This window comes from Plecotus auritus, assembly GCF_963455305.1.
Source record: "Plecotus auritus genome assembly, chromosome: 4".
Lineage (NCBI taxonomy): Eukaryota > Metazoa > Chordata > Mammalia > Chiroptera > Vespertilionidae > Plecotus > Plecotus auritus.
In genome coordinates this window covers 151,650,717-151,673,508 of record NC_137775.1, presented here as the reverse complement: position 1 = coordinate 151,673,508, position 22,792 = coordinate 151,650,717, and the positions used below count along the sequence as shown (strand labels likewise).

Below are 22,792 nucleotides of genomic sequence, written 5' to 3'. Positions count from 1 at the left end.
TTTATTTGGAGTAGACCGCTCAGCACCTGGCCCAGGTAGATCCCTTCGGGCAGTGTCATTCCCATCATGGCCACAAGGTGGTATCCTCGCTCTCCTCTGGGACCTGCCCCCTGACCCCGCCCCCGTCACGACCTCGGAAGCGCTTCATCCACCCAGTGCCCAGCAGAGATGGCGGCCGCGGCGGCCCGAGCGGTGATCTTACCCGCGGCGCGGCCGCAGCTTTGGAGTTTCGTCCGGAGGTTCCTGGTCGGAGGCGCTGCCGGACGGGTGAGCTGTCTTCCTCCATCTGGGTGCCGCCCCGGGCGGGCGGGCCTTTCCGGCGGAGCCCGCGTCGCAGGCGCCCTTCCCGGCCGCGGCGTCGGCGCCGCTCACCCCGACGGCGGGCAGGGCCCGGCTCCGCGAAGGGCGCCGCGGGGCGCCGGGCGGCCGGGGCGCCGCACTCCTGCCGGGGCGGGCTGGCTTTGGTTACCCGCTGCGCGTGGCCTGCCGTGACTTGTGGGATGACCCTGGTTACGGGCCTCTCTACCCCGTTACTCAGGAGTCACTATAAAGAGTGCACGTTGGTGACTCAAACCAGTGATTGCAAACTGGGGGACATGACGAGGTGAGATGGTTTCTGCCCATTTCTGTGTTGTGTATACGTACTTTTATGTTTTCCTCCCCCTTCCTTGGTTTCCCCCGCCTGCTTGGTGGTAACTGCTCCCGTCCCTAAGGGAAGGGCACGTTGGTGGGCTGTTCCTGGCTTTGGGAGAGGGTCGATCGCGGAAGGAAAGTCCCTGCGCCGGGCACAGGGGTGGTCCCAGCGAACAGAAGCCGAGGAGGGGAGCGTACCGCACAGAGAGAACCTGTCTGAGACAGATTTAGGGTTCCAGTCGACACTGACTATCGGAATGATGACGTGTTTTGGTTCCTCCCCCGCACCCCTCCACCGCCACCCAGCCATTGCATTTTGGAGGAAGCAGATTGAGAAGCACCCAGGCGGCTGCACAGGTGGTTCTGAATGTTCCCGAAACACGAGTGACACATTTGGAGAACGGCCTCCGGGTGGCCTCCGAGGATTCTGGGCTGTCCACGTGCACGGTAAGTGGCTCCTCAGGAGAGCAAATGGCTGGTTTTAACCCGAGCTGCTTAGTTGGCTGGTGCTTGAAAAACAGGGGCCGGTATGTCGCTTATGAGTCTTTGCTCCAGTGAGACTGCCATACTGGGTGCACGTGCCCCCAGTTGAAGCGTCTACATCTGGTTTTTGTAGCCTGTTATTATATTATTTGTTGTTAGTAATGTTGATAGTAATGAACGTTATATTTGCTGGGCTACTCTGCCAGCTGCTTTTACATACTGTATTTTCTTATTTGATCTTTAAAACAGTTCTTTGTATTTAGGCATCATCATCTTTTTACAGTAGGGGAACAAGTTCAGAGACGTTGAGTGGTTTTGTCCGAGGTCACACAGCTAATACATTCCAGAACCAGGATTTGAACTTACATTTGACAATATCTGATATTTTTTAGGTTATAGTTGTTAATGGCTATAGTACAAGTTGGACTAAGAATCTGGGTCCTCAGTGAAGCATCCAGCAGAGTATGGATGACCAAAATTTTTAAATCTCATAGTTCATAGCAATATACTATCAATCCACTCAAGTCAGGAAAACTTTAGTGTTAAGACTAGAAAGCATTTGTCAGAAAAAGGAAGGTGCCTTCTCCCTGGTTCCCACTGCCATTTTCCCCAAAGAAAGGAAATGGTGCTTTACTTAATTGTGCCTTGGTTACATTAAGGTTGGACTCTGGATTGATGCTGGAAGTCGATATGAAAATGAGAAGAATAATGGAACAGCTCACTTTCTGGAGCATATGGCTTTCAAGGCAAGTTGTCTGACATCCTATATAATAAAAGGCTAACATGCAAATCCACTGAACGGTGGAACTACGGGTCACTATGATACCCACTGACCAGCAGTGGGGAAGACGCTCAACGCAGGAGCTGCCCCCTGGTGGTCAGTACACTCCCACAGGGGGGTCGCCACTCAGCCAAAAGCCCTGAGCTGGGCTCATGGCTGGCGAATGCAGCAGCGGTGGCGGGAGCTTCTCTCGCCCGGCAGCAGCGCTAAGGATGTCTGAGGGATGGCTTAGGCCCACTCCCAGCATGCCTAAACCATCAGTATCCCCTGAGGGATCCCGGACTGTGAGAGCGTGCAGGCCCGGCCTCTAGTATTTTATAAGAATGCATTGTTTTAAGAGAGCACAAAATTTCATTCTAAGGCATGACAAACTTAAACAGTATGGCATGTTTTATTTTTAAAATCTTTTCTTTTTTCCAGAATAATTATCTGAAGTAATTACTTATAATTGCTCTGTAGAAATGAAACAGGATTTTCTCTTGGGATGTAAAGGTTATCTGAAATTATACCAGGGGTGGGCAAACTTTTTGACTCAAGGGCCACAATGGGTTCTTAAACTGGACCGGAGGGCCGGAACAAAAGCATGGATGGAGTGTTTGTGTGAACTAATATAAATTCAAAGTAAACATCATTACATAAAAGGGTACGGTCTTTTTTTTTTTTATTTCAATAGTTTTATTCATTTCAAACATTTTAACAAGAAGAATGTAAACACTAATTATTATAATTTGAAACTTTAAAAAATGGAGGAATCATAGCACAATAACATACCTTATCTTGAAGATGGCAAAGGCAAAATAAAATTGCCTAACAAAAGAAAGGTACAAAAGACTTTCAAATTAAACTTAAATATAATAAAATAATTTAAAACTAAAACAAATAGAAAAGAACAAAATGTGTAAACAGTAAATTAAACATTTTCTTTAGTGCAACTTCCAAATTATGCCCGGGACGTAGATGTAGATGGCAATGTAGACTGGGTTGAAAGGTTTTTGGTCTTTAAAACATCAACTTCAGTGGGAACAGTGTTGTTGGTCTCCTTTTTAGCTAATGCTCTGATACTGTGCTCTCCAGGGGCGTGTCTCCCTACATCACCACGATAACGTGTCTACGCATTCCCAGGGTGATGTCCGGAGACGCGTCCGCGGGCATTACAAGGAGCCTCTGGAAGATTGAGAGGTTGTTCCTTCTACTGAAAGGGCGGATATAAATCCGCCCACTCAGAAGAAGGAGCTGCGGCCGTGTTTCCCGACGTTGCCATGTTAACACTGCTGCTGGTGAAGGAGCGGAGGGGAGAGCAAGAGAACCCTCTGCTCTTTCGGCTCCGCGGGCCGGATAGAACAGCCTAACGGGCCGGATCCGGCCCGCGGGCCGTAGTTTGCCCACGGCTGAATTATACCATGATTTCTGAAGCCTAATGTACTTTAGAAACCAAATTTGTTCCTTGCCTGAAACTGACATAGACTTATGTCCTCATACTAATTGTCTAAAGTATTTAGAACAGATGGAGGATAAAGGCAGGTATCATAACACACCCCCCCCCCTCTTTTATTTCAGGGCACCAAAAAGAGATCCCAGTTAGATCTGGAACTTGAAATTGAAAACATGGGCGCTCATCTCAATGCCTATACTTCCAGAGAACAGACTGTATATTATGCCAAAGCATTTTCTAAAGATTTGCCAAGAGGTATTATTGTTATTTATACTGCAGATATGTAATTTTCATAAGAATCAAGAAAATTTAGTACTGTTTTTATTCTGCCTGTTGTGAAAGGGTAACCCCCAGAAGTGTAAAAAAAAAAAATTCTTTTTTCTTCCAATATGACAAGTGATAGAAAATATTTATAGGCACCCTAGCCGGTTTGGCTCAGTGGATAGAGCATCATCCTGCTGACTGAGGGTCCCAGGTTCAGTTCTGGTTAAGGGCGTGTACCTTGATTGCAGGTTTGACCCAGCCCTGGTTGGGGCTTGTGCGGGAGGCAACCAATTGATGTTTTTCTCTCTCTCTGTCTCCCTCTCCCTTCCACTCTCTCTAAAAAAATCAATGGAAAATATCCTTGGGTGAGGATTAACAAAAAAATATATATGTATGTTTATAGGCTGCAAGACTTGTATAAACTAGGCCTTAATGCTTGATTTAAAAATACTTCCTCCAAAGCCATACCTGTGTAGTGAAACATTTTTAATTGTTTGTATTTAGTTATTTATTACTGCTGACTGTTTTTCCCTCCCTCACTTTATACTGTTACCTGAATTTTTTTTTAATTTAAGAAATCTTTATTGTTCAGATTATTACAATTGTTTCTCCTTTTCCCCCCCATAACTCCCCTCCACCCAGTTCCCACCCCACCCTCTGCCCTAACCTACCCCCCACTGTCCTCATCCATAGGTGTACAATTTTTGTCCAGTCTCTTCCTGCACCCCCACACCCCTTTCCCCCCGAGAATTGTCAGTCCACTCCCTTTCTATGCCCATGATTCTATTATATTCACCAGTTTATTCTGTTCCTCAGATTTTTTATTCACTTGATTTTTAGGTTCACTTGTTGATAGATATGTATTTGTTGTTCATAATTTTTATCTTTACCTTTTTCTTCTTCCTCTTCTTTAAGAATACCTTTCAGCATTTCATATAATACTGGTTTGGTGGTGATGAACTCCTTTAGCTTCTTCTTATCTGTGAAGCTCTTTATCTGACCTTCCATTCTGAATGATAACTTTGCTGGGTAGAGTAATTTTGGTTGTAGGTTCTTGCTATTCATCACTTTGAATATTTCTTGCCACACCCTTCTGGCCTGCATAGTTTCTGTTGAGAAATTAGCTGACAGTCGTATGGGTGCTCCCTTGTAGGTAACTAACTGTTTTTCTCTTGCTGCTTTTAATATTCTCTCTATGTCTTTTGCTCTTGGCATTTTAATTATGATGTGTCTTGGTGTGGTCCTCTTTGGATTCCTTTTGTTTGGGGTTCTGTGGGCTTCCTGGAATTGTAAGTCTATTTCTTTCACCAGGTGGGGGAAGTTTTCAGTCATTATTTCTTCAAATAGGTTTTCAGTATCTTGCTCTCTCTCTTCTTCTGGCACCCCCATAATTCAGATGTTGCTACGCTTGAAGTTGTCCCAGAGGCTTCTTACACTATCTTCAACTTTTTGGATTTTTTTTTCTTTTTGCTTTTCCGGTTGAGTGTTTTTTGCTTCTTTGTATTTCAGTTCTTTGACTTGATTCTTGTATTCCTCGAGTCTGTTGTTGGGTCTCTGTATAATATTTTTTATTTCAGTCAGTGTATGTTTAATTTCTAGTTGGTCCTTTTTCATATCTTCAAGGGTCTCATTATATTTAATCAGCCTTTTCTAGGATATTCTTGAAAAGCCTTATAACCGTGGTTTTGAATTCTATATCCAGTCATTTGTTTTCCTCCATTTCTTTCGTTTGTGATCTGTTTCTTTGTCTCCGCATTTTCGCTGCTTCCCTGAGTTGGTAGGGTAGCTTTGTGTGCTAGGTTTCCTATATGGCCCAGTGGGTCAGCCTCCCCAGTTAACCTGAGGTGGACACTCTTGGTGCACCCCTTTGTGGACTGTGTGTACAGCCTTGTTGTAGTTAAGTCTTGATTGTTGTTGGTATCACTGGGAGGAATTGACCTCCAGGCCAGTTGGCTGTGAGGATCAGCTGTGTCTACGCTGGGAGAAATCGGTGCTGGAGACAGCCTTATAGGATCAGTCTTGCAAAATTGCAAAAGCCTCTGTGCTCAGCTTGGATGGGGCGGAGTCTCAGGGCGGAGCAGACAGTCTTGGCTTCCTGTCAGCCCTGCCCTTGCGCCCATGCCTCCAGACCTCTGCCTTCCGTGCGTCCCCTGAGTTTCCGCCTGACAGTCCAGATTCCACCCCCCCCCCCGCCCCCGTAAGAGCGTGGGTCCCCAGGGGCTCACCCAGAACGGGGGTTCAGTGCGGTCAGGAGCTTCCGACTCCCTTCCGCTAGGGAAAGCCTGCGGCAACCTCCGCATTCAGTCTTCTCTGCGAGCACTTGCGCGCGTGCACCACCAGACCTTTGCCCGCCGCGGCTCCCCTGAGTCTCCAAGTCTCCGAATGCCTTTCTCTCTACCTGACAGTCCAGACTCCCCCTGTATGAGCCTGGGTCCACAGGGTTTCGCCTGGAACTGGGGTTCAGTGCAGTCGGAACTGGGGTTCAGTGCAGTCGGGGGCTTCCTTCCCCCTCCCGCCAGAGAAAGTCAGCCAGGCTCTCAGCTGCCCTTATACTCTGCGTGCGTGTCTCCGTACCTCAGCCCTTTGCCACTCCTCTGATTCTTCGTGAGCTTTTCTCTTTCCTTCTAGTTGTAGAATTTCCACTCAGCCAGCTTTCCTGTGGTTCTGGATGATGTCTGTTCTGTCTTTTAGTTGTAGTTTTGAAATTGTTGTGCGAGGCAGCAGTTTAGGTGTTTACCTATGCCGCCATCTTGGTTTCCCCTGAATTTTTTATTTCTATAAACCTGAACACGTTTTATATTTACTGACTGCTGGGCTGTTTTTTGAACAAAACTTGCTTGCTTTTTTTTTTTTTTTTTTTTAATGCTCACCTGAGGATTTGTTTTTGATTTTTAGAGAGAGAGAAAGAGAAACATTGATCTGTTACCTTCCATATGTGCCCCAACTGGGGATCAAACCCACAACCTAGATATGTGCTCTGTCTGGGAATTGAACCTGCAACCTTTTGGTGCACTGAGTGATGCTTCAACCGTGCCACCTGGCCAGGGAAAAACTTGCTTACTTCTTTATTGCATTTGCACATTCTCACATTCTAGAGCAGGGGTGGGCAAACTTTTTGACTTGAGGGCCACAATGGGTTCTTAAACTGGACCGGAGGGCCGTAACAAAAGCATGGATGGAGTGTTTGTGTGAACTACTATAAATTCAAAGTAAAGGAGCGGAGGGGAGAGCAAGAGAACCCTCCGCTCTTTCGGCTCTGCGGGCCGGATAGAACAGCCGAACGGGCTGGATCCGGCCCGCGGGCCGTAGTTTGCCCACGGCTGTTCTAGAGCCTTATCCTAGAGTGCACTTCTTTTTTGACCTTCCTTTCCATTAATTTATTTTTTAGTTATTTTATTTAAACTAAAAAACAAAAACAAAACAGTTCACCCATTCTTAGATGTTCTAATATGGCCAATTTTCTGCTTTGTAATTTTAATACAATTTACACATATGCAGGTGTCCATGACATTTAAAAAATATATATATTTGTATTGACTTCAGAGAGGAAGAGAGAGGGAGGGAGAGATAGAAACATCAGTGATAAAAGAGAATCATTGATTGGCTTCCTCTGGCGTGCCCCACACTGGGGATCGAGCCTGCAACCTGAGCATGTGCTCTTGACTGGAATTGAACCTGGGACCCCTCCGTCTGTGGGCTGACTCTCCATCCACTGAGCCAAACCAGCTAGGACCATGATTTTTTTATTTTTTGGTTAATCCTCACCCAATATCCATTGATCTTTTTGGTATTTTTAGAGAGAGTGGGAGAGAGAGGGAAAGACAGAAACATTGATGTGAGAGAAACACATTGATTGGTTGCCTCCTGCACACCCCGACCAGAGCCCGGAGCTGCGAGGAACCTGCAACCAAGGTACATGCTCTTGACTGGAATGGAACCCGGGACCCTTTGGTCCGCAGGCCGATGTTCTATCCACTGATCCAAACCGGCTAGGGCATCCATGACAGTTTTGAAGTGGTTGTAGGTAGTCATTAAGTGTTGTGGGTCCTCTGGCAGATTTACATTTAAAAAATTTTAAGCCTGGCCACCGTGGCTCAGTGGTTGAGCTTTGACCTATGAACCAGGAGGTCGCGGTTCATTCCCGGTCAGGGCACATGACTGGGTTGAGGGCTTGGTCCCTCCTAGCGGGGGTTGCAGGAGGTAGCCGATCAATGATTCTCTCTCTTTATTGATGTTTCTATCTCTCCCTCTCCCTTCCTCTCTAAAATCAATAAAAATATATTTAAAAAAAATTTAATGTCCTTTTAGATTTATTGAATGTATAGAAAAATGTGTTTTTTCTAAGTTTAATTATTTAGTCAATATTGAGTGATAGTATCATGGTTTCTGGTGCTAGTTAACTAGATTTTAATAGTGAATATTAAGATTCTTAGTATTTCTTATGCTTATTGTCAATTAGCTGTAGAAATTCTTGCTGATATAATACAAAATAGCACATTGGGAGAAGCAGAGATTGAACGTGAAAGAGGAGTAATCCTTAGAGAGATGCAGGAAGTTGAAACCAACTTACAGGAAGTAGTTTTCGATTATCTTCATGCCACAGCTTATCAAAATACTGCACTTGGACGGACAATTTTGGGACCAACTGAAAATATCAAGTAAGTATAATTTGAGATTTTCTTTTGAGAAAAACTTATGAGTTGTGAAAATTAACCTTCATAAACATTAAAAAATTGTGTTTCAAAAATTCCTTCCCCCCCCCAACCCATGATAATCTGAATGAAATTGTAGTTAGCTGTACTTTAGCCACACCTAACTCCCTGGTGTCTGGGCTCCTAACTACATCTGGAAAAAACAAGTGATGGTATCACATCTGGCTTCTTTCTTGATATAAAAAAGTTTAAATTTTTTGATATTTGATGCCAGTATACTTTTTCGGACTATGTATTTTTTATGTTTTCATTGATTTCAGAGAAAGGAAGGGAGAGGAAGAGAGATAGAAACATCACTGATGAGAGAGAATCATTGATCAGCTGCCTCCTGCACCCCTCCCTTCCCCACACTGGGGATGGAGCCCCCAATCCCGGCCTTTGCCCTGATTGGGAATCGAACAATGACTTCCTGGTTCATAGGTTGACACTCAACCACTGAGCCACACCAGCCAAGCTTTCTAACTTAGTTTAACTTAGATTTTCTTTAAGGTCTAATTTAATTTCAGGTATGTTATGTGAAGTTCTGTGCTTTTTAATTTCCATTTAATTACTTTTCTTACTCCACTTCACAGATCTATAAATCGTAAGGACTTAGTGGATTATATAACTACACATTATAAGGGACCAAGGATAGTACTTGCTGCTGCTGGAGGTTAGTTGATTTAAATATCTATTACAGTAAAACTACAATATAACGGCTAATTCGGGCGAGGGGGTGTCCATTAAAGCCGAAAGTCTGTTATATAATAAAGTAGGTTTTCTACGTGCATATGTTAAAAAATTGACAAATTAGTTTACCTGTTTTTACTTACGTAGACACATTTGTGTAATTCAAATTAAGTATGAAAAGTTTAGTTTCACAGAAGTTTTCTATATGTATTACTGTAATTTTAAATTTATATTGAATAGGTCTAATACATGTGAGCATTCAGCAGTCAGTCACCTTGAGTAAACAAATGCACACGTCTGGGGTGTGGCTTAGCACACTTTGGAACATTGGCTGGCACGTGTTAAAACTGCTGCAGAAACAGAACCAATTACCATGTGCTCTGCGGTGTGATCCTGTATTAATCATTCGCTGAACATTGCTGACGAGCAGTGACGCTTGGATTTAGATATGTAGATCAGAGGCAGGGAATATCCCCCAGGCAGTATTAGGCCCACTAAATCATTTGGTCTGGCCCTGCCAAGGGATGAGTTAATTAAATGTTTGACCAAATATAGCAGGCTAATTTTTAAGTTAATAATTTTGTATGGCCCCAGAATGATGTTATAAATATCCAGATGATCCTTGGCAGAAAAAGGTTCCCTACCCCTGATGTAGACTATAGTAGATACGTAATATTTATATCTGTCAGTGAAATTACTACAATGTTTTTTCCAACATAATGGACTATTTGCTAAAATTTGTTTAAAATAACAGTGAATTAATAAAAAAATAACCTGTTAATTTAATTTTAAGCAAATCTTGGTTAAAAGCACTTTAAAATCAACAGGGTGTTAATTTTCACATAGGACATACGGACCAGAAATTTTGTCTGTTAAATCTGAAGTCTGTTAAATCAAGTGTTTACTGTACTTTTAAACAGAGTAATGTGCTTATCAGTTTGATCCCATTGGGAGATACCCTAAGAGTATTTACAGAGGTGTAAGGGGAACCAGACTTGCCCCTCTATTTTATAGTTGAGTTTTGAAATAGAAAAATGTATGGACTCTCTAATACGTTAGTGTACATACATAAAGGAATTTACTTGCAAGAGAGGGCACGAGTGAACTGGGAGACAATGAAGACAGTGCCCTGCAGTTAGGGACTCTTTCAAGATTTTAAATTATTTCTTGAGAACCAGCTTCATCCTTGGTCAGGCATGGAATGGATATGTTCTTTAATTCTTTCATTTGTTCATTCTTCCATTAATCTACTATTACTGAGAAGGGGAAGTACAGAGGGAACCATGAGAATGTTTAATGGGAATCCAAACTTGCAATCTATGTGGCTGACTTTAGGACAAGGCTTCTTTGGGGACATGTTTAAAGCCTGTGAATGATAAGAAAATTCACATTAGATTCTGTTAGATTTCGTGGCACTCTGAATTCAGGCAAACAGTACATTTTATTGGTTCCCATTTTTTTCCTTCTTTTTTCTCTTTCTCTTTAGGGCAAAGTGAAGTTAGATCAAGTATAGATTCTTTGTGTTAATTTTTCTTCCATTGGAAATGATAGTAAATTAAAATTCTAGTTGTTCTGGATAGACTTACGAGCTAATAACTTGGAAATAATGGAGAAGATGAATAGGAGCGTTAAATATCTCAAACATATTATTCATTGTGGCTCTCAGCTAAATTATGTTATCTGTGTATGGCAAGCAGTGCACTCTAAAATTCTCTTGGGAAACAGAGGACTGTTGGTTAGGTGGGACGTCAACATCCAAACTGTCTGGAATGTCTCTGCTGCTGTTGTGGCATATGGACACAGTGTGTTTTATTGTAGTTCATGAGTTCATTTTAACATTACTGAAGGTAGGATATCTTATAGCAGTGGTCGGCAAACTCATTAGTCAACAGAGCCAAATATCAACAGTACAGCGATTGAAATTTCTTCTGAGAGCCAAATTTTTTAAACTTAGACTTCTTCTAATGCCACTTCTTCAAAACAGACTTGCCCAGGCCATGGTATTTTGTGGAAGAGCCACACTCAAGGGGCCAAAGAGCCGCATGTGGCTCGCGAATTGCAGTTTGCCGACCACTGTCTTATAGTAATGGTTTGTCCTAGATTAATTGGCCTTTTGTCTTACTGATAAATAATGATGTGCTTTATAAACATTGGCATTTTGAATTCAATGAGATAGGTCAGACTTAGCTTCATTATTTGCTCTCCTGCCTTTTGGATAGAGATACTAGTAAGTAGAGTTGGTATTGGAGCAGCTGAGTCTGGAATGCCCAGCCAGGGGGGCTACAGGTCAAGGTGATAGAACAGTAGAAGCAGTTGTCATCAGGTGCTGAGAACTGTGTGCATGTTCATGGGTTTTCACTCTCTGCTTGTCATTCTTGTACCACGAAGATTTCCCTTGTTTTGTTACCCTCTGGATTGATATCTAAGGTGGCTCTCCTATATAGGGATTCTGAAAATGTACAAGCATGCCCTGTCTTGTTTCATACCACAGATGTGTTTGGAAAATATGGGTGTAAATTGTGCTTTTATATTCTAACTAGAGGCCCAGTGCATGAAATTCGTGCATGGGGCGGGGGGGGGGGGTGTCCCTCAGCCCAGCCTGCACCCTCTCCAATCTGGGACCCCTCGAGGGCAGTCGGACATCCCTCTCACAATCCAGGACTGCTGGCTCCCAACTGCTCACCTGCTTGCCTCCTGATTGCCCCTAACCGATTCTGCCTGCCAGCCTGATCACCCCCTAACCCAGCCGTGGGCAAACTACGGCCCGCGGGCCGGATCCGGCCCGTTCGGCTGTTCTATCCGGCCTGCGGAGCCGAAAGAGCGGAGGGTTCTCTTGCTCTCCCCTCCGCTCCTTTACTTTGAATTTATATTAGTTCACACAAACACTCCATCCATGCCTTTGTTCCGGCCCTCCGGTCCAGTTTAAGAACCCATTGTGGCCCTCGAGTAAAAAGTTTGCCCACCCCTGCCCTAACCACTCCCCTGCCAGCCTGATTGATGCCTAACTGCTCCCCTGCCAGCCTGTTTGCCCCTAACTGCCCTCCCCTGCAGGCCTGGTACCCCCCAACTGCTCTCCCCTGTAGGCCTGGGTCCCCCCCCCAACTGCCCTTCCCTGCAGGCCTGGTCACCCCCAACTTCCCTCCTCTGCTGGCTTGGTCACCCCTAACTGCCCTCCCCTGCAGGCTTGATCGCCCCCAACTGCCCTCCTTGCAGGCCTGGTCCCTCCCAACTGTCCTCCCCTGCTGGCCTGATCGCCCACAACTGCCCTCCTTGCAGGCCTGGTCCCTCCCAACTGCCCTCCCCTGCTGGCCATCTTGTGGCGGCCATCTTGTGTCCACATGGGGGCAGCCATCTTGTGTGTTGGAGTGATGGTCAATCTGCATATTACTCTTTTATTAGATAGGATAGAGGTCTGCTGTATGGGTGGGGGCTGGCTGGTTTGCCTTGAAGTGTGTCCCGGATCAGAGTGGGGGTTCCCTTGGGGCGTGGGGTGGCCTGCGCGAGGGGCCTATGGTGGTTTGCAGGCCGGCCACACCGCCCCCCCCGCCCCGGCAACACCCAAGCAGAGGCCCTGGTATCTGGGGTTTATTTATCTTCTATAATTGAAACTTTGTAGCCTTCAGCGGAGCCAAGCCTCCTGCTTGCTCTGTGGCCACAACCATTTTTGTTGGGATTTATTTATCTTCTATAATTGAAACTTTGTAGCCTTGAGCAGAGGCCAAGGCAGGCCAGGGCTGCGGAGACTTGCCTTCCCCCATTGCCAGGGGCAACTCAAGCCTCCTGCTCTCTCCAGCTCTGCGGCTGCTGCCATTTTTGTTGGGATTTATTTATCCTCTATAATTGAAACTTTGTAGCCTTGAGTGGAGGCCTGGGCCACCAGGGTGTGCGGAAAGCTTGGCTTCCTCCATCGCTGGGGAAACCCAAGCCTCCTGCTCTCTCCAGCTCCGTGGCTGCAGCCATTTTTGTTGGGATTTATTTATCTTCTGTAATTGAAACTTCGTAGCCTAGAGTGGAGTCCATGTCCAGCCAGGGTGTGCGGAAAGCTTGGCTTCCTCCATTGCCAGGGATACCCAAGCCTCATGCTCGCTCCATGGCCACAGCCATCTTGGTTGGGTTAATTTGCATACTTGCTCCTGATTGGCTGGTGGGCATGGCTTGTGGGTGTAGCAGAGTGATGGTTAATTTGCATATTATTTTATTAGAATGTTTCATTTTTTAAAATATATATTTATTGATTTTAGAGAGAAAGGGAAAGGGAGAGATATAAACATTAGTGATGAGAGAGAATCATTGATATGCTGCCTCCGGCACGCCCTCTTCTGTGGAATTGAACTGGCAACTCGGGCATGTGCCCTGAATGGGAAATGAACTGTGATGTCATGGTTCGTAGGTTGACGCTCAACCAACCAGGAGCCATACTAGCTGGGCTAGAATGTTTTATTTAAAGAGATTTTGTGGCAATATTTTTAAAACCATTTATACATGCCTAAATTTGTAAGTTTATATTTGTGTTTAAAAATCCTTCACTAAAAAAAAAAATCTTCACTAAGATTGAATCTGTCTAGAGTTTGGATAGTAAGGGTTATAGAATCTAAGTAATTCTTAAGTTTTGGATAGCAAGTAATAAGAATTTGCATAGCTAGGGATTTATTCGGAAATTTAGATGAAATTATTTTGTTCCTAAATTTGATAGCAGCTCAGAGAAAAGCATATCTGTATATCTAGCTTTCTTTAAGTGTTAGAACTCACTTTTTCACTTAAAAAAATTTTTACTGTTACTTTTTTTTTTTTGCTAGTTTGCATTCTAGGACTTTCAGTGACTTAATATAACATGATTTCATATGGAATATGGTATTTTCAAGTTGCCTTACTATATTTTCCTGTGAATCCACTGGTATGTTAATAACTGTTGGTTGCTCTACAGAATGACAAAGCTGTGCAACCAAAAGCCTATAACACCAAGGAAAAAAGGTGTGCTGTATGAGCTTACTCTTAAATGGTTTAGTGAATGCAAAAAGTTACGTGTAACCTATATCACATTACATCACCTTGAGTTATTGTAAACTGAAGTATTTAGTTCTCTGCTTTGATTGTACTGCTATTATATATGTAAAATATTTTCCTTTAATTTAGGAGTTTCCCATGATGAACTGCTTGAGTTAGCAAAGTTTCATTTTGGTGACTCTTTGTCCACACACAAAGGAGAAATACCAGCTCTTCCTCCCTGCAAATTCACAGGAAGTGAGGTAGGGCAAGCCTCCTAAGCTAGTAGTTAACCCTTTTGAGTTTCTTGTGTTGTATTTATGAATGAGTATACAAAATGTGCATGTTTCCAACAGGAGTAAAATGGAAGAAACCAAAAGCTTAAACTGAAACACAGAAAAAGGGAAGAGGATGGACTCATTTGCTTATATTCATTCCAATTTCATATTATTTAACCACCTACTTTTCCTAAGGAAGCAAGGTTTTAAGGGCAGCAAATTTAGTCTTTTTGTGCTTTTCTTTGGCACTATGCCCATTTATATATTGTAAGGTATAAAAATAAACTTTTATTTTAAAAACACCCCAAATTTTGACTTTCACATTAGGTTTACTCTTGGCTAAGTTCTTTCTTCTGCCCAGTAGAGCCAGAACTTGCAGGAAATCTGCCGCTTGTCAGCTATAGTTTTAAGCCTCAGTAGCGGCTTAGTCTGCCACATTAGGAATGATGCTCAAAGTAGTGTCTGGAAGGAGGCCTGATGTTGGCAGTTAAATAGAACATAGCATTGGCAGTACAATAATAAGCTTAAATTTAGATTTAAAAATTCAGATCAACAAACACAAAAGATTGATTTCTACTAGTAAAATAATGCAAACCTTTTTTACGAGGTAACCATCTGGTGGCTATGTCTAGTATTTCAATTGGAGACCTTTTGATGAAAGTCCCTAACTCATGAAATTCTTCTAGATTAGATTGTACAATGTAATGAGGCTTAATAGTTTAAACCAAAATAAGTCATGGTGAGCATTTTAATTTTGCAATTGATGGGAATGGTAAATTTGTTTCTTTCTTGTTAAGTATGTTATGTAGTGTTTTGTTTTCTTTATCTTAACTAGATTCGAGTCAGAGATGACAAGATGCCTTTAGCACATCTTGCAATAGCTGTTGAAGCTGTTGGTTGGGCACATCCGGATACAATCTGTCTCATGGTTGCAAACACACTAATTGGCAACTGGGATCGCTCTTTCGGAGGAGGAATGGTAAGTGATTTAAAATTTTTTTTCAGCCCTAGCCAGTTTCTTAGTGGTTAGAGTATCAGCCCACAAAGGGTCTTAGGTTCGATTCTGCTCAAGGGCACATACCTCAAGGGCACAGGCTCCATCCCCAGCCCCAGTCTGGGCATGTGTGGGAGCAGCCAATCGATGTTTCTCTTTTGTCTCTCCCTGTCCCTTTCACTCTATCTAAAAATCAATGGAAAAAATATCCTCGGGTGAAGATTAACAAAAATAAAAAATAAAAATAGAAACAAAGAAGTTTTTTCATAATAATTGCAAGGTAGAACTCTGTACTAGAATTTTGACTTTTAAAATATAAATTGATCCTGATTGTATCCTGAGCCAGAAAAAAATTTTTTTTCCTTTTGTCATAAAGTTTATTAGTGGGATAATTGGCAATATTTGAATAAGGATAGAAGGATTTATAAACAGTCAAAGTTACATCCTAATTTTTAGTAGTTGTTGTGAAGTTAATTTTAATTTCCTTGTTTTTCATAAGTGCACACTAAAAAGTATTTAGGAATAAAAAGCATCACATCTGCAACGCATTCTCAAATAGCTGAAAAAATATGTTAAAAAGAATGATAGTTTGCATTCTAGGATTTCAGTGACTGGATGGTAATATAAAGCAAGCATGGTAATACAAGAATTGTTAGGTAATTTAAATAAAGGGAATTCTTTTCACTGTTTTTTAACTTTCCTGTAAGTCTGTCAAAATACACAGTGTAAATTTGTACTCGAAGATTTCAACAAAATACATTTCATTTGTTAGGTTTCACATGCACTATAATTTAAAATCTTTAAGCATACATAGCCAAGAGCACTACAGATTGGGTTGATAACAAGGTATTATTTTAGCAGTGAGTGTAATTATGTTAATTATTGGGATTCATTGCTTTTTACATTATGAATTTCTCTGGGGGTGCATTGGGCTGGTGAGATAAGTATAATTCTTAGTCTCATTGAATTTTAAATTATTTGACAGATGTTGATAGATGAAACTGAGAAACTCAGGCTCTTAGGTCATTCACTATTTGTCTTATATCTCATTATTCTTTCTGGTAAATTGGACATGTATGTATATATATAGTTCTCTTGGACAGTTTTATTTTCCTTACAGAACTTATCTAGTAAGCTGGCCCAGCTAACCTGTCATGGCAACCTCTGCCATAGCTTCCAGTCTTTCAACACTTGCTACACAGATACTGGTTTATGGGGAATCTATATGGTTTGTGAACCAGCCACTGTTGCAGACATGTTACATGTTGTTCAAAAAGAATGGTAAGAAAATAAATCTTGCCCAGAATTCACACCTAATTTCCTCTATACACTGTTCATGTTGATTTTCTACTGATGTTATTAGTATGTAATCAAAAGAATGAGACCAGAAGCAGCCATGTTTTTAAAGATCACAGATGTTTCCTCTAAGTCTCATGTGAAGCTGCACTGATTTCAACTATAGAAAATTCTTTAAGAATACTTTAGAAAGGAGATCCTAGAAATTTAAAATCCTATATAATAAAAACCAAATATGCTAAGTGTCTGGTCGGCAGTTCAACCAATCAAAGTATAACATGCTAATGATATGCTAAGACTGTTCAACCATTTGCTATGATGTGCACGGACCACTAGGGGGCAGACGCTCCAACCGGTAGGTTAGCTTGCTGCTGGGATCCGGCAGATTGGGACTGAGTAAGACGGGCTGGACATGCCCTGGAACCCTCCCACGGTCCCTCCCAGCCCCAATCATGCACCGGTGGGGTCCCAGGGCCTGGCCTGTGCCCTTTCACATTCTGGGACCCCTCGGGGGATGTCAGAGAGCTGGTCTCAGCTCAATCCTGCAGGCCAGGCCAAAGGACCCCACTGGTGCACAAATTCATGCACTGGGCCTCTTGTGTTTAAATACATGCCAACTAGAAGTTTGGAAAATATCTCTAAAAGTTATCTAGCTTGGAAAGGCAGTGTTATGAAAATGAATCTGAAGTTGCCATTGCTAAAAGAAAAATGTAGTGTTTTGTAATCAAAACTAGTACCATGAGACAGAGGCAGAAAGACCCACAGCTTCTTAGAAAATTCCTCCACCATTCTTAAATGGCTTACATCTCTCTAAATCTAGTTGACTGGAGTATAATTATTAAGGATCAGGTTTAAGTTAAATTCAGTTGGATTCTTTTAAGAAACTAGTTGCCTACCCACCTATTCTCTAGCATATCAGAGCCTAGCAGATGGGGATTTGTGAAGTCTCAAAATGGTTATAGCATTTCTCAAAATATGGTTAGACTATTTTAAAATATATTTTTATTGATTTCAGAGAGGAAGGGAGAGGGAGAAAGAGAGAGAAACATCAATGATTGGCTGCCTCCTGCATGCCCCACACTGAGGATCAAACCCACAATCTGGGCATGTGTCCTGACCGGGAATCCAACCGTGAACTCCAGGTTCATAGGTTGACGCTCAACCACTGAACCATACCAGCCGGGCTAACCTATTTTTATATTTTATTGAGCTTCTGTTTGCTAGTCATATCATTTTCAAAAATTAACAATACCAGGAAAATAATCAGTAATAGATTAGCTTTTGCTTAGCTATTGGGATCATTAGTAATTTCATGTTTTTTATAAGCTGAAATCGAGTTGTGGTATAATACATAGGATATAGTATGTCTTTCTTTAGATCATTACTATAAAACATATACTCCAACTACTTGACATTTTGATTTTTCCAATTGGTTTTTAGGATACGACTCTGTACAAGTGTCACTGAAAGTGAAGTTGCACGAGCCAAAAACCTTCTGAAAACAAACATGTTATTGCAACTCGATGGTAAGAATAAAGATGTAAGTTCTGTTTTCATGTGATTGATCTATAGTCCAATCCTTAGCTTTTTTTCTCTTTAAACAGGTTCTACTCCAATTTGTGAAGATATTGGTAGGCAAATGTTGTGCTATAATAGAAGAATTCCCATCCCTGAGCTTGAAGCAAGAGTAGATGTAAGTAGTTCTTACATACTTACTATTGGGTCTTGTGTAAAAATATTCTTATTACAAAAGCTAAAAATATCATTCCAGGTATAAAATTTGTTTTTACTGTAAAAAGCTCCGAATGCTATTATCTTCTCCGTTTTAGGCTGTGAATGCTGAGACAATTCGAGAAGTATGTTCCAAATATATTTATGATAAGAGTCCAGCTATTGCTGCTGTTGGTAAGCCTGGTCACTTTTCTCCTATGTAGAAAGTTGGCTAAGTACTTTCCTTTTAGTCAGTTTTAACTTTCTTTTCTTTTAATCCTTAGGTCCCATTGAGCAACTACCAGATTTTAACAGGATTCGCAGTAACATGTGCTGGCTTCACAATTAAAATGCTCCTAAGCAAAATATTTGAACATATATATTTATGAAACTAATAAAGACTGGCAAGTTTTAAGCTATCAGTCCCCAAAGGAAAACATAAAAATGAACATACGTACTTGGAAATTTGAATGAAATACTGCATCAAATTTTCAACGGATAGTGCTACCACAGTGAATGGTAGATCTCTTGAGAAATTATGTTGGAATAGCACGCTTTCAAATTATCTCCATAAGTATAATTACAAGAATGAAAACTTGTAAAGTATTTTCAGTTTTATTATAAAAATGCACACACAACGAAGATTGTCTTAAGTCATTTCTTGGCTCTACTTGCACTTAGTACTTGCTCTTGAGCAGCTTTCTTTGCTTTTACCATCTCGACAAGTTCCTAGGAAAAGGAGAGAGGTGTTATTTAGAATTGGCAGACATTTTTGTGTTTGGTATAAATATGTGAAACATTCAAACTGGATAAATCTATAATTAAAGCTACTACTAAAAGGTTGATTTTACTAACTCCCAGAGCTCTGAAAGTTTCTAAGATGGCCCATGACTACTGTGGTATTGAAGTAAGCAAAAATCTATAAACTCAAAACATCTACAACCTTATATCGTTTCATGCAGTCCTTCTTTGTCCTGCCAGGCACTGCTTCTGCTATTTTTTCCCATCTTTCAGGTGTATTTACTGGGTATGTTTTCAAGGCTTGTTCCAAAAGTTTCTGTTCTTCTGTTGTCCAAGGGGTGAAATCTGTGCATGGACCTGCTTAAGAAAAGTTTTATTTGAAAACCCCAGTTATAAAAAAATGTCTTGGAACACCTTTCCAGTGAGTCTTCTGGTGCACAGGTATCTTGGTAAGTGCCCATTCAAACCTGTGATATGTAATTTAAAAAATTTTTTAGACATAAGATACAAACATCTCTAAATATTAATGAGAGGGAGAAAAAACTTGAAATAGCTCATATGCCAGAAAGATATCTCAAAGGCTTTTTTAAAAATTTACATTTTTTATTGATTTTGGAGAAAGGGAAAGATTTGTTGTTCCACTTATTTATGCATTCTTTTTTTTTTTTTAAATATATTTTATTGATATTTCACAGAGAGGAAGGGAGAGGGATAGAGAGTTAGAAACATCGATGAGAGAGAAACATCGATCAGCTGCCTCCTGCACACCCCCCACTGGGGATGTGCCCGCAACCAAGGTACATGCCCTTGACCGGAATCGAACCCGGGACCCTTCAGTCCGCAGGCCGACGCTCTATCCACTGAGCCAAACCGGTTTCGGCTATGCATTCTTTTAAAAAATATATATATTTATTGATTTTTAGAGAGGAAGGGAGAGAGAAACATCAATGAGAGAGAAACATGGGTTGGCTGCCTCCTGCACGCCCCCTACTGGGGATTGAGCCCACAACCTGGGCATGTGCTCTGACCAGGAATGGAACCTGCGACCTCTTGGTGCATGGGTCGACACTCAACCACTGAGCCACACCAGCTGGGCCATTGGTTGATTATATGTGCCCTGACTGGGATTGTACCTGCAGCCTTGGCTTATTGGGACAATATTCTACAGAACATAAGTTCTTAGTATTTTCAAACTGAAATTTTGGGATAATAAACCAAACCAATCTTAAGAATACAGGAAAAGTGGGATTGTTAAAGGCCAGGACAGGTTAACAAGTAAAAGTCAAGGCTGTTAATCCCAAAACACATTTGGAACTATGATCTGGAAAGCATATCCAAGATTAGTCTGTTTAAGGGAGAAAGGACTGGTGCCTCACAAATGTGTGAAGTGAAAGAGAACTTTTTCAGCAACTCAATAATGGCACATCCCAAAACACACATATATACATGAACAATAGTTTCATAAATAATACTCACTTATAAAATAGGTATAATGCTCTATGACATTTTCTATTCATGACCTATTAAATATATTTTATGACCCACTTATGAAGGATACTTAGGGAGGCTGGATCATGATTTACAGTTAAACACTGTAAATTGGCCCAGAGCAATAAAATTGGCTAGAATACCCAAGACAATCTTCTCAGCACCCTAACAGTTTTTAACTTTTCATTTTTAAGTAATTTCACAAGAGTATAAAGAATCCTGATGTGTCCTATCCCAATTCCCCACATAGGAACATTTTACCATACTTGCTTCCTCTTCCTCTTTATATACACATTTGTTCTGAACCATGTAAATTGCAGACATGCTTCCCCTTTATTCCTAAGTACTTCTATATATTTTTCCTTAAAAACAAGGACATTCTCTTACACAATTATAGTGTAGTAGAGGCCTGGTGCATGAATTCATGCACAGTGGGGTCTGGCCAGCCTGCCCCAATTGGGGCCAATCTGGCCGGAGGGAGCGGGGAAGGAGGGGCTGTGGGCATTTGGTGGGCTGGCCCCACCCCTGATCTGGGTGGGGGGGGGGGCCTATCAGGGGAGGGGCCGCCCCCTGGTAGAGCTTCTGGTCAAACTCCCAGTTGAGGGGATACTTTGCATATTAGCCTTTTATTATATAGGATTTTTCAGTCAGGAAATTGACCTTGATAAAATACTATTATCTAGTTTATAGACCTCAAATTTCAATTGTCCCAATATCCTTTAGCACTGATTTGTAAAATCTGGTGAGGAAAACAAACACAGCCTCTCCACTAATTGCATATGAAATGGAAGAACTGTGATTCTCAGTGGTGTTAAGTAAATCTATCACTGTCTTGAAAATGTTTGCTTTACATCTTCCAATCTAACCACTTTATTTCCCAATCATTCTGAACACAGACCTTAGGTCTTGTATATCCTAAAACAGTGTGGATATATAGTTAGCATCTTCTACTTATAGAAAAAATTTAATTACCTTCAAATCGTTCTGAAGGTGTTGCATTGTCTGCTTGAGGCACTACTCCATGTTCTTTTTTAAATTTATCAAAAGCCTTTTTGTTTATGTCATCTTTTTGATGAGGATCTGAGGAATGAAAAAATTTAAATATATTACAGATCATCTCATTTAGCCTTTCATTAAATGCATAGATTATTTTAAAATAATCAAGGTAACAAAGAAACTAATTTGGCAAAATTAACTCACCAAGTTTTTGAAGACTTTTTGCTTTGCCGATAACATCTTTGGCAGTTCTCTTGACTCCAGAAGAAGAATGTATGTTCATGTAATTAGCAATAACTTCCCATCTAGAACAATCAATGGGATAATTAAGGCAAAAAAACTGCAAAACAAAAAGCAGAATGACTAACACTTTTTTAAAAAAAGTATATATTTTATTGATTTCATAGAGGAAGGGAGGAGAGAGAGATAGAAACACCAATGAAGAGAATCATTGATTGGCTGCCTCCTGCATGCCCCACAATGGGGACCAAGCCATAACCCGGGAATTGAACTGTGACCTCCTGGTTCATAGGTCGACGTTCAACCACTGAGCCATGCCGGCCGGGCATGACTAACATTTTTAATGCAGAAGGGTTAGCTATAATATCTACAGAATTGGCTCTAAATTGGTGGTCTAATCATCACTATTGCCTGGACTATAGTTCTTGCTTTTCATATGTTTAAATCAACTGTCATATAATCTTGATTTCAAGTCTGTATAAAACCATATAGATTCTGTGTACAAATCAGTGGAAATAAAAACCATGCTTTGGTGTATCCCACCATTTGGACACACACTTAAGGAGATAAATAATTCTGAAAACAGATTTAGTTTACTGATGTAAAGAATGAGGGAATCTGGATCTCTAAGGCTGAGTTCTAAACTCAAAACTGCAATAAGCTCGGGTTTGAAGTCAGAAGCAACAACGAATTAAGACTGTGAATACACTCTAGTCCCTAATATAAGCCATGATGGAATAAGCCAACATAACAGTCAATGTTTTCCTCATGATTTTTAATTTCTGAGAAATTGATGAGACATACTGCTGTATGTATATGTGTGTGTGTTGGTGTAAGCTGATAAGACTAGTAGGTTCAGCCCGGCCGGCATGGCTCAGTGGTTGAGCGTCGACCTATGAACCAGGAGGTCACAGTTTGATTCCCAGTCAGGGCACATGCCCAGGTTGTGGGCTCCATCCCCAGTGTGGGGCATGCAGGAGGCAGCTGACCAATGATTCTCTCATCAGTGATGTTTCTATCTCTCCCTTCCTCTCTGGAATCAATAAAAATATATTAAAAAAAAAAAAAAAAAGACTAGGAGGTTCAAAATGC

General features: G+C 41.5%; 2 protein-coding genes across 5 annotated transcripts in view; one reads left to right on the top strand and one right to left on the bottom strand.

Annotated features, from left to right (window-relative positions):
- The first annotated feature begins 82 nt into the window (after nt 1–82).
- On the top strand, nt 83–18,877 carry PMPCB (peptidase, mitochondrial processing subunit beta). 2 transcript variants are annotated; one of them, XM_080665952.1, is made up of 13 exons: nt 83–267; nt 940–1,080; nt 1,776–1,862; nt 3,455–3,584; nt 8,053–8,251; nt 8,878–8,957; nt 14,108–14,220; nt 15,071–15,214; nt 16,350–16,510; nt 17,966–18,051; nt 18,130–18,218; nt 18,355–18,430; nt 18,520–18,877. In XM_080665952.1, exons 1-13 carry the CDS (start codon nt 169–171, stop codon nt 18,582–18,584), a joined length of 1,470 nt encoding a protein of 489 aa, XP_080522078.1. In that variant the 5' UTR covers nt 83–168; the 3' UTR covers nt 18,585–18,877. The 2 variants fall into 2 exon arrangements, with proteins under 2 accessions (XP_080522078.1, XP_080522079.1); XM_080665953.1 differs by lacking the exon at nt 83–267 and adding an exon at nt 539–604.
- Nucleotides 18,829–22,792, bottom strand: part of DNAJC2 (DnaJ heat shock protein family (Hsp40) member C2) — a 32,980-nt gene continuing 29,016 nt past the window's right edge. For 2 of the 3 annotated variants that reach the window (XM_080665949.1, XM_080665951.1), the window contains exons 14-17: nt 21,665–21,765; nt 21,437–21,544; nt 19,179–19,336; nt 18,829–18,964 (exon numbers count right to left, since the gene is read on the bottom strand). In XM_080665949.1, coding sequence (XP_080522075.1) covers nt 18,890–18,964; nt 19,179–19,336; nt 21,437–21,544; nt 21,665–21,765 — 442 coding nt within the window. In that variant the 3' untranslated portion in view covers nt 18,829–18,889. The remainder of the gene's footprint in view (nt 18,965–19,178; nt 19,337–21,436; nt 21,545–21,664; nt 21,766–22,792) is intronic. The other variant, XM_080665950.1, reaches the window with a different exon arrangement.